This window comes from Haliotis asinina, chromosome 1 (assembly GCF_037392515.1).
Source record: "Haliotis asinina isolate JCU_RB_2024 chromosome 1, JCU_Hal_asi_v2, whole genome shotgun sequence".
In the NCBI taxonomy this organism is placed as follows: Eukaryota; Metazoa; Mollusca; class Gastropoda; order Lepetellida; family Haliotidae; genus Haliotis; species Haliotis asinina.
The window spans coordinates 69970952-69984734 of NC_090280.1; the positions used below are offsets into that span (position 1 = coordinate 69970952).

The following is a 13783-nucleotide window of genomic DNA, read 5'->3' on the forward strand; positions in this document are numbered from 1 at the left end:
TGTACAACCTGGAATTTAATACAGAGCAGTACAACTTATAACTCGAATTCGTTAGTGAAATACCTCTGTATGTTAAGGGATGGTACTTGTCAGAGCTAGCAGATTTGGGGATAGGGTTAATGATGCCTTTCGTCCACTCCGTAGGTATTACTCCATTAACAAAACACATATTAAACAGCTTATGGAGAAAACGGATACAGTTTGTATTCCTCAGCACCTCGGTAGGAATGTTGTCACAGCCAGGAGACTTGTTTCTGCTTGCCGATCTCACCGCCTCTAACACTTCCTCCTATGTGAAAGGTCGAGCTTGTCTGTATCCTGGCCGTCTACCCCGGGTATACCGGGTCTGGACTCCTCCTCACCACTCTCAGGTGTCTCCCCGTTCAGCAGCCCACTATACTTATCACTCCATATGTTCAGCACAGTCTCCCTGTCACCACACAGACTACCCTCCTCCAGTCTGACCTGTGTTGGTACTCTTCGAATCCTGATTGACCCATGAGCCACTACTTTCTGGACAAACGACTCTAGGTAAGTTACGAAATTGGGATTGCACAGTGGAAATACAAATGAATTATCATGAAGCCAAGACAAAAATTTAAATAATTTCTCAAATTTGTGTAGCAACATTTACATGTACAGGCTTAGCATTACCAGCCGACTGGTTGAACCGGGCCCATTCAACCACCCGTCTAGGTGAAGTCAGGGCCAAAGTGGTGTGTTGAGCAATAGGAACAATGGTCCTGCTCCCATGCCCTCAACCACCAGGATCCCTTCCTCCGCCGACACAGGGTCGCAACCCACGGCAAACGGGTTGGTGACCAAATATGCCCCCGTACCCAGAGCCCACCACGAGGAGGTGGCCGTTCACGGGTGCCAGTTCATCTTTTGATGTACTGAAGTAAGAATAAGAGTGCTACGTCTTAGTGTATGTGCTATAACCGTGATACAAAGAGTTGAAACAAGGAGAATATTTGTCGTATTTGTCATACACAAGTATGAGTCATTACATTCTAAACACTCAAGGTAATACGAAGGAGATGAGATGTGCAGTCATCTGTAAATTTGTTTGTATAACTAATTTATATTTGTTTGTATAACAATAACTAATGACACGTGTAACTACAGTGAGGAAACCACTTACGCTCGCAGTCAGGATAACAAGAGGTCATGATATACGATTCATTTACCTACAGTGATTGTAAACGGTGTCACCCCGGGAAAGCCACTTTTCAAAAATGACATATACCGCGAGAGCCACATTGACGGTTGATTGCATTTCACCTACTCTGGACCTTAATTACCTAATCCGATTACCGTTACCTGTAAAAGAGCGTCCCGTCTTTTTTTTAGAGCGTCTCGGTATGGGTGATTTCAAATGAAAATATCCTGTTGGGAGTAAGTAATGAGTTAGAGATCAAACATTTTCTTAATTGACATTGAGTCATGGGTGATTTCAAATGAAAACATCCTACTGAAAGTAAGTAACGAGTTAGAGATCAAACGTGTTCTTAATTGACATTGAGAATATCCTGTTAGAGTGAGTGAGTTAGTATTTAACGTCACATCGGCAGTATTGCAGCCATATCGTGACGAGAACGATTAATTATAAAAATACAAATCAATTACTAGCACGGACATTGTAAAACCCTGTCAACGAAGGACAGTAAAACTGACTAGAATATCACAGAACAGAATATAAAACTAGTGAATAGACCTAAAATAATCTATCTATAGAGGACAGTACAATATGAAAATTAGCTATAGGTTGCCAACAACTGAAGGTAGATCACCATACTAAGGACCATGGGGACTTACAGTACATTTGCTTCCTGCATGGACCGTAGTTGGATTTACATCATCCCTTCAGCTGTTAGCAATTTAGACAAATCTAGCCATAAACTAAAAACACACTTATTCTACGATTAAAAAGCTGGGAAACTGAAATTTACGTCAAATGTTTTTGGACTTATGTACCCTCTCAGGAGGACAATTATTTTATGGTACTTCAACCCCCTTTGAGGGTACAGCCACTAACGATTTGAGTTACTAATTTAATCTTCCAATTTTAAAATATTTATCTATTTACAGTTCGGTTAACAAATTTAATTCCCTTAAAAATGCAATAATTAAATGAGGACTAACACTGTTAAAAAGATCCTTCATAGTATGTGAATTAAAATACTGATCCCTTGTGATGGAATACTCAACACAGTCAAGCAAGATATGCTTGACTGTGATTCTTTCATCACAAGGGATGCAGAACGGAGGATCCTCACCTTTCAAAAGGTATTCATGTGTATATCTGGTGTGGCCAATACGACATCGCCGCATGATGACCTCTTCAAATCTGGACTGACAACCCAAGTAGGTGTAACCAATATAAGGTTTTATTGCATGTAATTTATTTATGCCCACTTGGGTGTCCCACTTCTTCTGCATCAGATCACGGATGTAAGTTCTAATGCTGGCTTTATAATCTGAGTATGGAATAAGAAGTGGTGTCACAGATTTGTTGAGTGCTGCCTTGGCAGCAAGATCGGCCATTGCGTTACCGGAAATACCTACGTGGCTGGGTAACCAACAAAAGACGATGTCGTATTGGCCAGTGGCAAGATTATTATACAATTCAATAATTTCTATTAAAAGTGGATGTTTACAAGATATATTTTTAATAGCCTGAAGGCAAGAAAGAGAGTCGGAATAGATTATATATTGTTTACGTTTAGGGTGTCTTTCAATATATTTAAGAGCTGTTAGTATGGCGTTAGCTTCAGCTGTAAAAATAGAACTGTTTTCTGGTAATCGAGAAGATATTGTTCTGGATCCAATGACAGTGGCACAAGCCACTGCGCCACCATCCTTGGACCCATCTGTAAATAAGGATTTATAATTGCTATATTTATGTTTCAGTTGATTATATTCTTGTTTATACTGTAATTCATTCGTTTCTGATTTTTTAAAAGTCGTTAATGTTAGGTCAACTTGTGGCCTAACCAACTGCCAAGGAGGAGAAGAAAGAAGACGGGAAGGAGCTATGTTTTCCTGCTCAATACTGGCAGCAGAAATAAGTGGTTTTATTCTTAAACCAAGAGGCGGAACAAGAGAAGATTTCTTTTTGTATAAATCCTCATACAGAGGATTGAAAACACAGTTATATGCAGGGTTAGACTCATTTGAAAATAGTTTTGTTACATACTGTAAAGCTAATTTTATACGTCGCTGCTCAAGAGATGGTTCGTCACCTCGACATACAGGCTGTCAACAGGTGAAGTTCTAAAGGAGCCAAGACAAAGTCTTAGACCTTGATGATGGACTGAATCTAATAGTTTTAAGTTGCTTTTGCAGGCTCCACCATAAACAATGGAGCCATAATCGAGTTTCGAACGCACGAGAGATCGATATAGATGGAGAAGGGTAGCTTGATCCCCTCCCCATTTTGAATTTGAAACCACTTTCAACAAGTCAAGTGCTTTCAGGCATTTAGTTTTAAGTGATTTAATATGCGGTAAAAACGTTAAGTGTGAGTCAAAAATGAGACCCAAGAACTTAGCTTCCTTCACAACTTTAATTGGTGTGCCATCTAGAGATAGTTCAGGGTCTTTATGTGGTTTATATTTACGACAAAAATGTATACAATTAGTTTTCGATTTAGAAAATTTAAAGCCGTTTTCTAGACACCATTTATTAATCTTGTTTAAACACAACTGTAGTTGTCGTTCAATGGTATTCATATTTCTACCACGACAAGAAATATTAAAATCATCCACAAATAACGATCCATCAATTGAATCGTTTAAAACTTTTGATAAACTGTTTATCTTTATACTAAAAATTGTGACTGACAAAATACTGCCCTGTGGAACTCCCTGATCCTGATTGTAATGATCAGACAGGGTAGAGCCCACGCGGACCTGGATTTGTCTGTTATTTAAAAACTTGGCAATAAATTCAGGCAAACGACCTCGCAACCCGAAGTCATGTAAATCTCGTAAAATGCCATATTTCCAAGTAGTGTCATATGCTTTTTCAAAATCAAAAAAGATAGACACAGCGTGTTGTTTGTTAATCAGTGCGTTTTTTACAAATGATTCTAAACGCACTAAGTGATCGACAGTACTTCTGTTTTTCCGGAAACCACATTGTATATTTGTGATAAGGTTATTAGTTTCCAAATACCAAACAAGTCGATTATTTATCATGCGTTCCATGGTCTTGCAAACACAGCTTGTTAATGAAATCGGACGATAATTGGACGGATCCGTATGATCACGTCCAGGTTTAGGTATTGGTACTACTATGGCGTCACGCCATGAAGGAGGAAAGTTACCCGATGTCCAAATATCATCAAAAATATTTAGGAGAGTTTCTAGGCAGGATTCTGGTAAGTGCTTCAGGAGTTGATAATGAATGTTATCAGCTCCTGTAGCAGTGTCATGAGCTTGATCAAGAGCAGTATGGAGTTCATGAATAGAAAACGTTTCATTATAATCTTCCCCATTATCAGAATTGAAATTAATAGTTTTCTTTTCTTGTTGTTTTTGATATTGCTGAAATTTAGGTACATAATTTGAAGAGGAAGAGTGTTTAGCAAGGGTTTCACCCAGTTTATTAGCAATATCTGATTTATCAGTAAGCAATTGATCTCCATGTTTAAGATGATGGACAGTAGATTTAGTACCTTTACCTTTGATTTTCTGGACCATGTTCCATACCTTGGATATTGGTGTCCGAGAATTTATTTTGGATACATAATTTTGCCAAGATTGGCGTTTGTTCTGTTTAAAAGTACGCCGTGCTTTAGCATTTAAAATCTTAAATTTATTGAAATTATGCACCATAGGATGGCGACGGAAATAATGTTCTGCTTTTTTCCTTGCCTTCCTAGCTTGTTCGCACTCATCGTTGAACCATGGTTTTCTTATGTGTGGAACTGTAGAGGACTTTGGTATACACTCATCAGCTATGGAATTCAGTTCATCAGAAAAAGATTTGATAGCATCAGGAACGTCAATAAAACGTTCGGGTTTAAGTTTTTCAGCACACAGTGTTTCATATAAAGCCCAGTTAGCCTTTTTAAAATTCCGCCTTGATGATGGAGGAACATCAGATGGAGTTACAGCTTTTAATATAGTAGGAAAATGGTCACTTCCACACAGGTCATTGTGGACTGACCATTCGAATTCATTTAATAGTTCTGAATTTGTCAATGACAAGTCGAGAGCAGAATAAGTCCCTGTACCAGGGTGTAAATATGTGTTGGAACCATCATTATAAATACATAAATCACTGTCGGAACAAAAGTCCTCCAACAATTTACCTTCAGTGTTTGTAGTTACACTACCCCAGAGTGGGTTGTGCCCATTTAAATCTCCCATTATAATACAGGGCTTCGGGAGCTGGTCATATAGAGCTTGGAGATCGGTTTTAGCAAACGTCGAAGACGGCGAAATATACAGAGAGCATAGCGTAAATGCTACATGTAAAGTAATTCTCACAGCAACAGCCTGCATATTAGTATTAAGTCAAACAGGGCTTTGAATAACGTTTTGTCTCACTAGAATGGATGATCCTCCAGTGGCCCTATCACCCGGGGGTGAAAAAGAATGATATGCATTAAAATGACGAAGGTCAAATGTATCTGTTTGTTTTAAATATGTCTCTTGGAGACACATCGCTGAGGGTGTAAAATCTTGGACTAATAGCTGTAATTCATGTAAATTAGTCCTCAATCCTCTGCAGTTCCACTGTACAATATTATTGGAATAAACTATCTTTTAGGGGGATTTATGGGGGATCTACCCCGCACTCTTTTGGAGGGCGACAAGCTATGTGCCCTAGAATGGACGTTTTCAGAAACGTCCATGTCTTCAAGTGACCCATATTTATTAAACAACTGAATCTTGTTTTGTGACCCTTTCGGGGCTCTGCCACTTAGTTTTTTCAAAGGATCTGGCCTTTTAGGCTTAGTTTTAACGGTTTCCGAAGATTTTGGATTTGACTGAGAAGATGCCTCATGATCAGATGATGCTACTGATTGGATTTGGGACGAATGTGACTCTGGCGTTTGGGTAGATATTGTAGGTGAAGTAATCAGAGGAGCTTCTGATGTAATCCACGTCAAGTCAGTTTGACAGCTTGTGGTTGATTTTGTAATCCTTGCTTCTGACGTTGTTTTAGTTATAGAAGCATAGCTTTCTTTAGGTTCAGAACTTTGGACCAGTTTTTTGGCATCTGCAAAACTAATGTTTCGGGTGAATTTTAGTTTGTTGATCTCCATGTGAAACTTCCAGACAGGACATTCTTTAGAAAAGGATGAATGGGCACCAGTGCAGTTTGTACATTTCTTAACGTTACTGTCACAATCTTCTGTTGTATGTGTCTTTTCACCACAGTGAGCACAAACAACAGACAATGTGCAGTTATTAACCCCATGGCCGAACTTTTGGCATTTGAAACATCGAAGAGGGTTTGGAATGTACATTTCAACCTGGATGTTACAGTATCCTGCTTTCAGTGATTTTGGAACATTTGGAGAAGAGAAAGAAAACAAATATGTATTTGTGTTGACAGTAGCATCATTTCTACGGGTTGTAAAACGTTTGACAAAAAGGACACCTTGCTCCTTCATCTCTGAGGCGATGTCAAGTTCTGACATGTCAGCAAACAAACGTTCACGGTCCCTGACAATTCCTTTGCTCGTGTTAAGTGTTTTGTGAGCCGAGATCGTAACTGGAATGCCGACAAAAGATTTTATGCTCATAAGATTGGTGGCTTGCTGTCTTTTTGCACACTCAACCAGAAGGGCACCGGAACGTAATCGCCTAATGTTTTTAACATCACCAGCGATGCCTTGTATACCTTTAGCTACGGCAAAAGGATTCAACTTTAAAGGGGTCTTGTCAATAGTCTCAACAACAAGAAAACGTGGCCAGTAATCAATTGAGTTGGGCAGTCTGTGGTCAGTTTCAACAGGATCAGTATCAAGTTGACGTTTGCTCTTTTTTTGAGGGGTTTCGTAAGCCATGTTTAGTTAGTTAGATTTCATCATCTGAGCTCCCCACCCACCACGGAGTATCACAAGGACAGTGCTAAACGCAAGTGGGTCTCCGACTTGCAGCACCAAGGATACTCAGATGATATACTCTAGCGGAAGAATTATGAATAACTAATCCACCAGATTGGCCCATGAGCCACCGCCTTCTGGGCATAAGACTCTAGGCAAAATTCAAGTACAAATTATCATATTGCAAAATCCAAATAATGTCACTGTAATAATAAGGCCAAGTCCGAAAATCAAACAATTCCAAATAAAATTTGTGCATTAACATATATATAGTCCATACACAGGGCTTGGCATGACCAGCCGATTGGTTGAACCGGGTCCATTCAACCACCCGTCTAGGTGAAGTAAGGGTCGAAGGGGTATGTTGGGCAAAGGGAACACGATTACAGGCCCCCAGTGCCCTCAACCCCCAGACTCCCGTCCTCCACCGACACAGGGCCGCAACCCACGGCAAACGGGTTGGTGGACCAAATATCCCCCCGGGTCCACAACGGGGGTGTCGGCGAGCTCTTGGCGTTACCCAGCACCCACCACGAGGAGGTGGCTCGCCACGGGTGCCTCCTGTTAGAAATAAGATATATAAGTGACATTGCGCTCACTAAGTGTCACAATCATGGCAAATGCACAAGTTGAGATCAAATTCATCGAGAGTGTTAGAGGTGGTGTACATTTGTACTATGACGGCTTCAAGTTTCGGTGCAGAAGTAGTCGCCAGGGGAAAAGGTACTGGTCTTGCGTTGTGAGAGAATGTACTGCCAGGCTCACAACTGAGGGCGAGATACTCTATGCCATAGAGATTTTTGGACACTCCCACGACCCACTTCCCTTCGAGTTTCAGGTCGACGCCTTCAAAGCAAGACTGATGGAGAGAGCAAGGACAGAGACGACTCCCATACCTACTATTTACGGCGAGGAGATCTCAAGACTGCGTCAGAACCACGACATCATCTCAGACGACATGCTGAAGCAGATCCCATCATTCAAGTCACTGAACCCCATTCTGTATCGTCAGAGACACAAGACCTTGCCCCGCCTTCCTGAGAGTCGACCCGAAATCAACCTTGAAGACAAGTAGGCAAAGACGGAAGGGGGCGATCAGTTCCTTCATCGTGTCAACGTCGACATTCTGATCTTCACTACAGACAAGAACATCGAACATCTGTGTACTGCAAGCACCGTATTTTGTTATGGTACGTTCTATACATGTCCTAAATTGTTTGATCAGATATATTGTGTACATGCTGAGGTGTTTTGTCACATGGTTCCACTAGTGTACTGTTTACTGTCCAACAGAAGCGCAGAATGCTACACTCAGATGTTTGAGTATCTGTGTGATCTTGCTGGAAGACAAGGCTTGCAGTTTGCCCCGCATACTGTACACCTGGACTTTGAACGTGCAGCTCACAATGCAGTGAGAGGTGTATTTCCAGCTGCTTCTGTGAGAGGGTGCTTCTTTCGCTATACGCAATGCATATGGAGGAGGGTACAGAAAGAAGGCCTGGTTAGTGACTACAAAGAAGATGGGGAAGTCAAGAAGTTGGTGCGACGAGCTGCTGCCTTGCCCCTGGTGCCCTGTGACAAGATAGAAGACGTGTGGCTCGATGCCGTTGCGGAATCTCCTGCCAGTCCTAAGGTCACTGCCTTCATGGACTACGTAACCACAAGCTGGGTTGAAGGCCAGGCTTTCATTCCAGAAATCTGGAATCACTTTGAAAATCAAGGGCACCGAACGAATAATCATTTGGAAGGATGGCACAACAAAATCAAGAAACTTTTGAAAAAGTCCCATCCGAACATTTTCGAAGTAATCCAGCTCTTCCAACGGGAACAGTCCCTCACAGAGGTCACCATACTCAGACTTTCACATCAGCCCAAAGAACCTTCACGTCGAAGGAGATATCGTGCAATAGATGCACGTATAGCATCTTTGAAGCAGCAGCTATTAAACCAGAGTCTCAATGAGATAACGTATGCAGACCATGTGGGAGACCTTCTGCATCTGCAATGAAGTGATTTCAGTGAAGTGAAGTGACTATTACAGTGGCTATAAGCACACAGCTGATCAAATAATAATTATTTGTTTATTTATTAGTATTTATTTTATTATTTCATTATTATTTCATTATTATTTCAAATGACCCCAAACACTGTAATCTAAATAAAGAAAGAGAATGAGACCACGATATTTGTTGTGTTTACTACGGTAGTTATAAGCACCGTCCGGTTTGTTTTGACAACATACCCCGCGAAAGCCAAATTCTGTAATCACTTGACCGTAACTATTACCACGAGAGCCACACCAAAATCAGCTACTAATTCTCGAAATGTGGCTTTCCCTGGCTGTAACCATTGTAAACAGAACATTATAAAAAAGACTTTATAATCAGCATATCCTGCCCCACGATTCCGGTTTTGTAACTCCAGCAATGCCTTCATGTCCAGAAAACACATAGCGAATTCGGTTGCCCTATCTATAACGGCGTCTGAGAAAATCTGTCACCTTCATCTCGGACAGACGTAGCTCAAACTCACATCTCCCCTCATAAATGTGCATCCATAAATGTAAATCAGACGGGACACGTAAGTGAGTAAAAGAATACTTCATGAATTGAAACCCAAATCAGGTAATAACAAACCTGTATGACAGACATGATGAAGTTATAATGCAACCATGTCGAATTTGCCAAAGCCGTTTTTGACATGAATATTTGCCAAAAGGTAGGAATCATCAAGGATGTATCCCTTGTGATGAAAGGGATTATGAAATCTTCCATCACAATTCAAGGGACATCTGTTTCAGCGCTGTGTCCATAAAGCATCTTATTAATACCAGTTGTCATTTTTTATATTCATGTTTCTTTTAAAAAAGGAACAGAACTGTTCGAAAAAAATATTGATATACTATATTACTAAATAGATCTTATATTATAACACATGAGTAACCGAGCCTGTAAGCACATCAAAGGGGGGTAAGTATTGTTAAATAACGTCCTCTTGAGATGGTACGTCTCGTCCATAAACAATTAAAGGTAATTGGTGCTAAAACGTTCAAAGTACTCCAAATTTTAATCGAAATATAGTGATGACCAAACCTGAGTAAAGTGACTGAAGAGATGTTATGAATCAAGCTTCAGCCCATGTTAGTATCAAAAGTACGATCTGTGGTGATCTATGGCCTTTTTGATATATCGTATTGAAGCCATGATATGACTGAGATACTGTTGACGTGACTTAAAAAGTGTACTCCCTTTTGATACCAGGTATTATAAAACTCACTCGCAAGTACAACTTGAACGATCACGTTTTTATGCGCTTTTGAAACCTACACCCACAGCTTACGGGCAGATAATTGTCTTCTCACAGAGCGTAATGATACTGTCACCCTCAGATTAACAGATTGTGTACATGGCATTTATGGGGGTCTCTTACTTGGTAAGAATTCCTAATTGTTTTAGAATGAGTGAGTGAGTGAGTGAGTTATGATTTAACGTCACATCGGCAGTATTCAGCTGTATCGTTACGAGAACATATTCGACATTGAAATGGAATATATATATATATATATATATATATATATATATATATATATATATATATATATATATATATATATATATATATATATATATCCATACATACATATACACACGTCACATCGGCAATATTTCAGCAATATCGCCGACTCAGAAGCGCACAAACGCCTGATCACAATTAGAATTAAAACTAGCGTGGTAAGGTAAACCTAATATAATTATTTCGACAATACAACATAAAAAAACAGGCTATGGATCGCCAGCAATGGAAGGTAGATTACCATACGAGGGTCCATACGCCATCCGGAGCCATACGAGGGTCCTTACCCCATCCGGAGCCATAAATTATGAATGTTTACTAAAATACGCAACTTTCTTGTATACATTTAAACAACATTTACCCCAGATCACAGCTCCCTAGGCATTAGAGAATGAAAGAAACAGAAACAAACCTGCCAAAATTATACCCAGACGTGTTAAATAGATACAGCAACGAGGGAAATGCACACTTTGTGATCACTGCAACCTTTAGAGCAGAATTGGAAGCAGCAATGAATACTTGTAGGTCAACGTTTTCTACACACTGACTTGTCACAATGAGTGACATGTGCGACGTACTCGAGATTAATGAGGGCGACATCGTGACAACCGCGGCAGCTTTCTTTCACAGCAATCCGTGTCCGTGTACAAACAGCCTCACCTTTCATCCTCCTTGAAAATTGGATACATATTAAGTATCTACGGATTATAAACCAGGTAAGGAAATTGAAATTCAGTTAAATTTCTCACCCTGATTACAAGGTAAGGATTTCCAACTGAGATTGTTAGTGGTTGTACCCTCAAATGGATTTAATGCTAGTTTTACATCTATATCTGTTATATTCTAATTTTGGTAGTGTCTGCACTTGACAGGTTTTTGTCAATCTGACTTTATGTATTGTGAACGTGTAACTTGTGTAAGTCACGACATGGTTGAAATACTAACTGCCTCAGTCACAAGAAAAGAACTCACACCACTGATAGTCAAATCTTTGTACCTCCCTTGCCACATGACGATTACATGCACATACAAGGCATCCATAATATTCTATCAGCTTCACTAGTACTGCGCTATATTCCAGCATATATTAGCGAATGCTGCGTTTCTCTTGATTACGGATACCTTTTCCTTTTGTAAGTCTGTTAGCTCTAACTTAGCGTCGCTCACGATGCTAATAAAAGAAACGTAACTAAATCATTGCATGAAATGTGTGCACGACTTTTGTCAGACAAGAGAGGACTTGCACGGATCTCATTTTATAGCAAGAATCATAAAATTCAGCTAGCAAAGCGATGTGGAGAGACACGATTCGCCCCAAGCAATAACCAGTAGTATGTGTGACCCACATGTGCAGTACATACTCTACTAATTGCATATCGGGTAGACAAAACTTCTGGTAGGCCTGGATCATATAAGACAAATGCCTTCATTTCTAGTCATTTGTAATCATTTGTTAATAATAAAACAAAACATCACATCTACTGCAATATTTGCTCGATATTTGCACATATGTAGTATGAGGTGTTCTTTCACGATTTAATAGTTTCCATTGAATAAATAACATTTTCGGAGAAACTTGATCTTATTAAAATATTTCAGAAATAGTTATAAATGACACTGTTTAATAGTTATTTAATCTGCGATTATTAAGTGTACATGTCAAAATTAAAAAGCCCCTTCCAGTCAAAGTGACCACTCTAGCCTATTCGTAGCCCTACTAACTTCTTAACCCCATTCTTAAGACATTAGCTACAATCAAAGTTTAGAATAATTCTTAGGTCCACGAATACGGGCTCAGTATCACCATGTCAACCATTTTCAGATCATGTTCCTGATGATGCCCTTCCAAGCACTGATGCTTGCGCTGTTTACATGTCCAGTGCTTGTGACAGCAGTTGTGACAGAAGCAAGCGACGGTAAGTCAGTATCGAGATTGAATACAATTGTTACATGATATCTCGGCGAGACAAGGAATGCTGATAATTAAACATGGAGTAGGTCATACTGTGTACGCAGATCATAACATTAAATAAATATAGATATATATGCCTACTAATAGAGCGGTTGTACATTTATTTTATAGCTGACAACGAAAGACTTGTTTCACACGAAATCATGAGTTCATGAGAAATCTTGGATCTTAGAATCAAGTCACTCAGGATCCAAAACACTACTTTCAGAATAACATTGATTCCATCAGGGTCAAATGACTCTCCTGGGAAAAATGTTAATCATTAATGTAATTTTCAACAAATGCACATCTATTACGTAGCATGTTATAATTGGGATTACACTTTAAAGATTAGATAGGTTGAGTCCTATCCGGGATTCGACGTCACACTTTCTGGGTATACCAGAAACTGTACTTCAGTGATGAATTAGTGTATTAGGATATCCATATACTTAACGTTCATATATTAAATGTTCACGCTAACTATACGGGTCCTGACTGTTCTTGTTCTGAAACACAAAAGCGCGCAAATTACATGGTAACCACACTTTCCGGCATTGTTGATTTTATGTTGTCCTCTCAGATTGCGCGGAAAATGTGATTTTCAATACAAGTTCTGGTTTTGATATGATCAGAGTAAATATGTTACAATCATCATACTCCATACTGCCGAACTGGCGTTTCAAAACCATATTGCAACAACATGCATCATTGGTGCTTGAAAAATTCCAAAGCTATACATTTGTCAACGTTGGGTATGTGTTCGCGCGTGTATTTTAAAAGACGAATAAACTCACTTGTGTTTAGTCTTAAGCGGAAACGTGTGGTTAGTTGATACCGTGCAATTAAAAGTTGCCAAAATGTCGTTTGCTTCTCTCTCGCCCGCCAACGAAACCACAGACAGGTTACGTAAATCTGTCGCCAGAGCCCTGCAGTGACGTCATGTGACGAAGGAGTTTCAGTAAGTTGTAGGGTGTAACAAGCTCTTCAAATTGTCGATTTCCCAACATAGACATGCCGAAGAGCTGTGTTGAAGTCAAATTTCGGGTGACGGTGTCACCATGCACATATTTCAATCTGACCCCTTAGTTCGTGCTAAATATGTTGTTTGTGAGTGCGAAGCGAGCGCCGTGGAAGCCTGTAAATCGGGTGGTTCGACACCTCGCTTTCAAGTTAGAAGATGCTATTTAGAT

General features: G+C 39.8%; 1 protein-coding gene across 2 annotated transcripts in view; it reads left to right on the plus strand.

Annotated features, from left to right (window-relative positions):
• Positions 1-11225: 11225 nt before the first annotated feature.
• LOC137296411 (uncharacterized) overlaps positions 11226-13783 on the plus strand; it is a 154268-nt gene continuing 151710 nt past the window's right edge. Inside the window, exons 1-2 of one of the 2 annotated variants that reach the window (XM_067828210.1) lie at positions 11226-11355; positions 12462-12555. In XM_067828210.1, coding sequence (XP_067684311.1) covers positions 12465-12555 — 91 coding nt within the window. In that variant the 5' untranslated portion in view covers positions 11226-11355; positions 12462-12464. The remainder of the gene's footprint in view (positions 11356-12461; positions 12556-13783) is intronic. The other variant, XM_067828216.1, reaches the window with a different exon arrangement.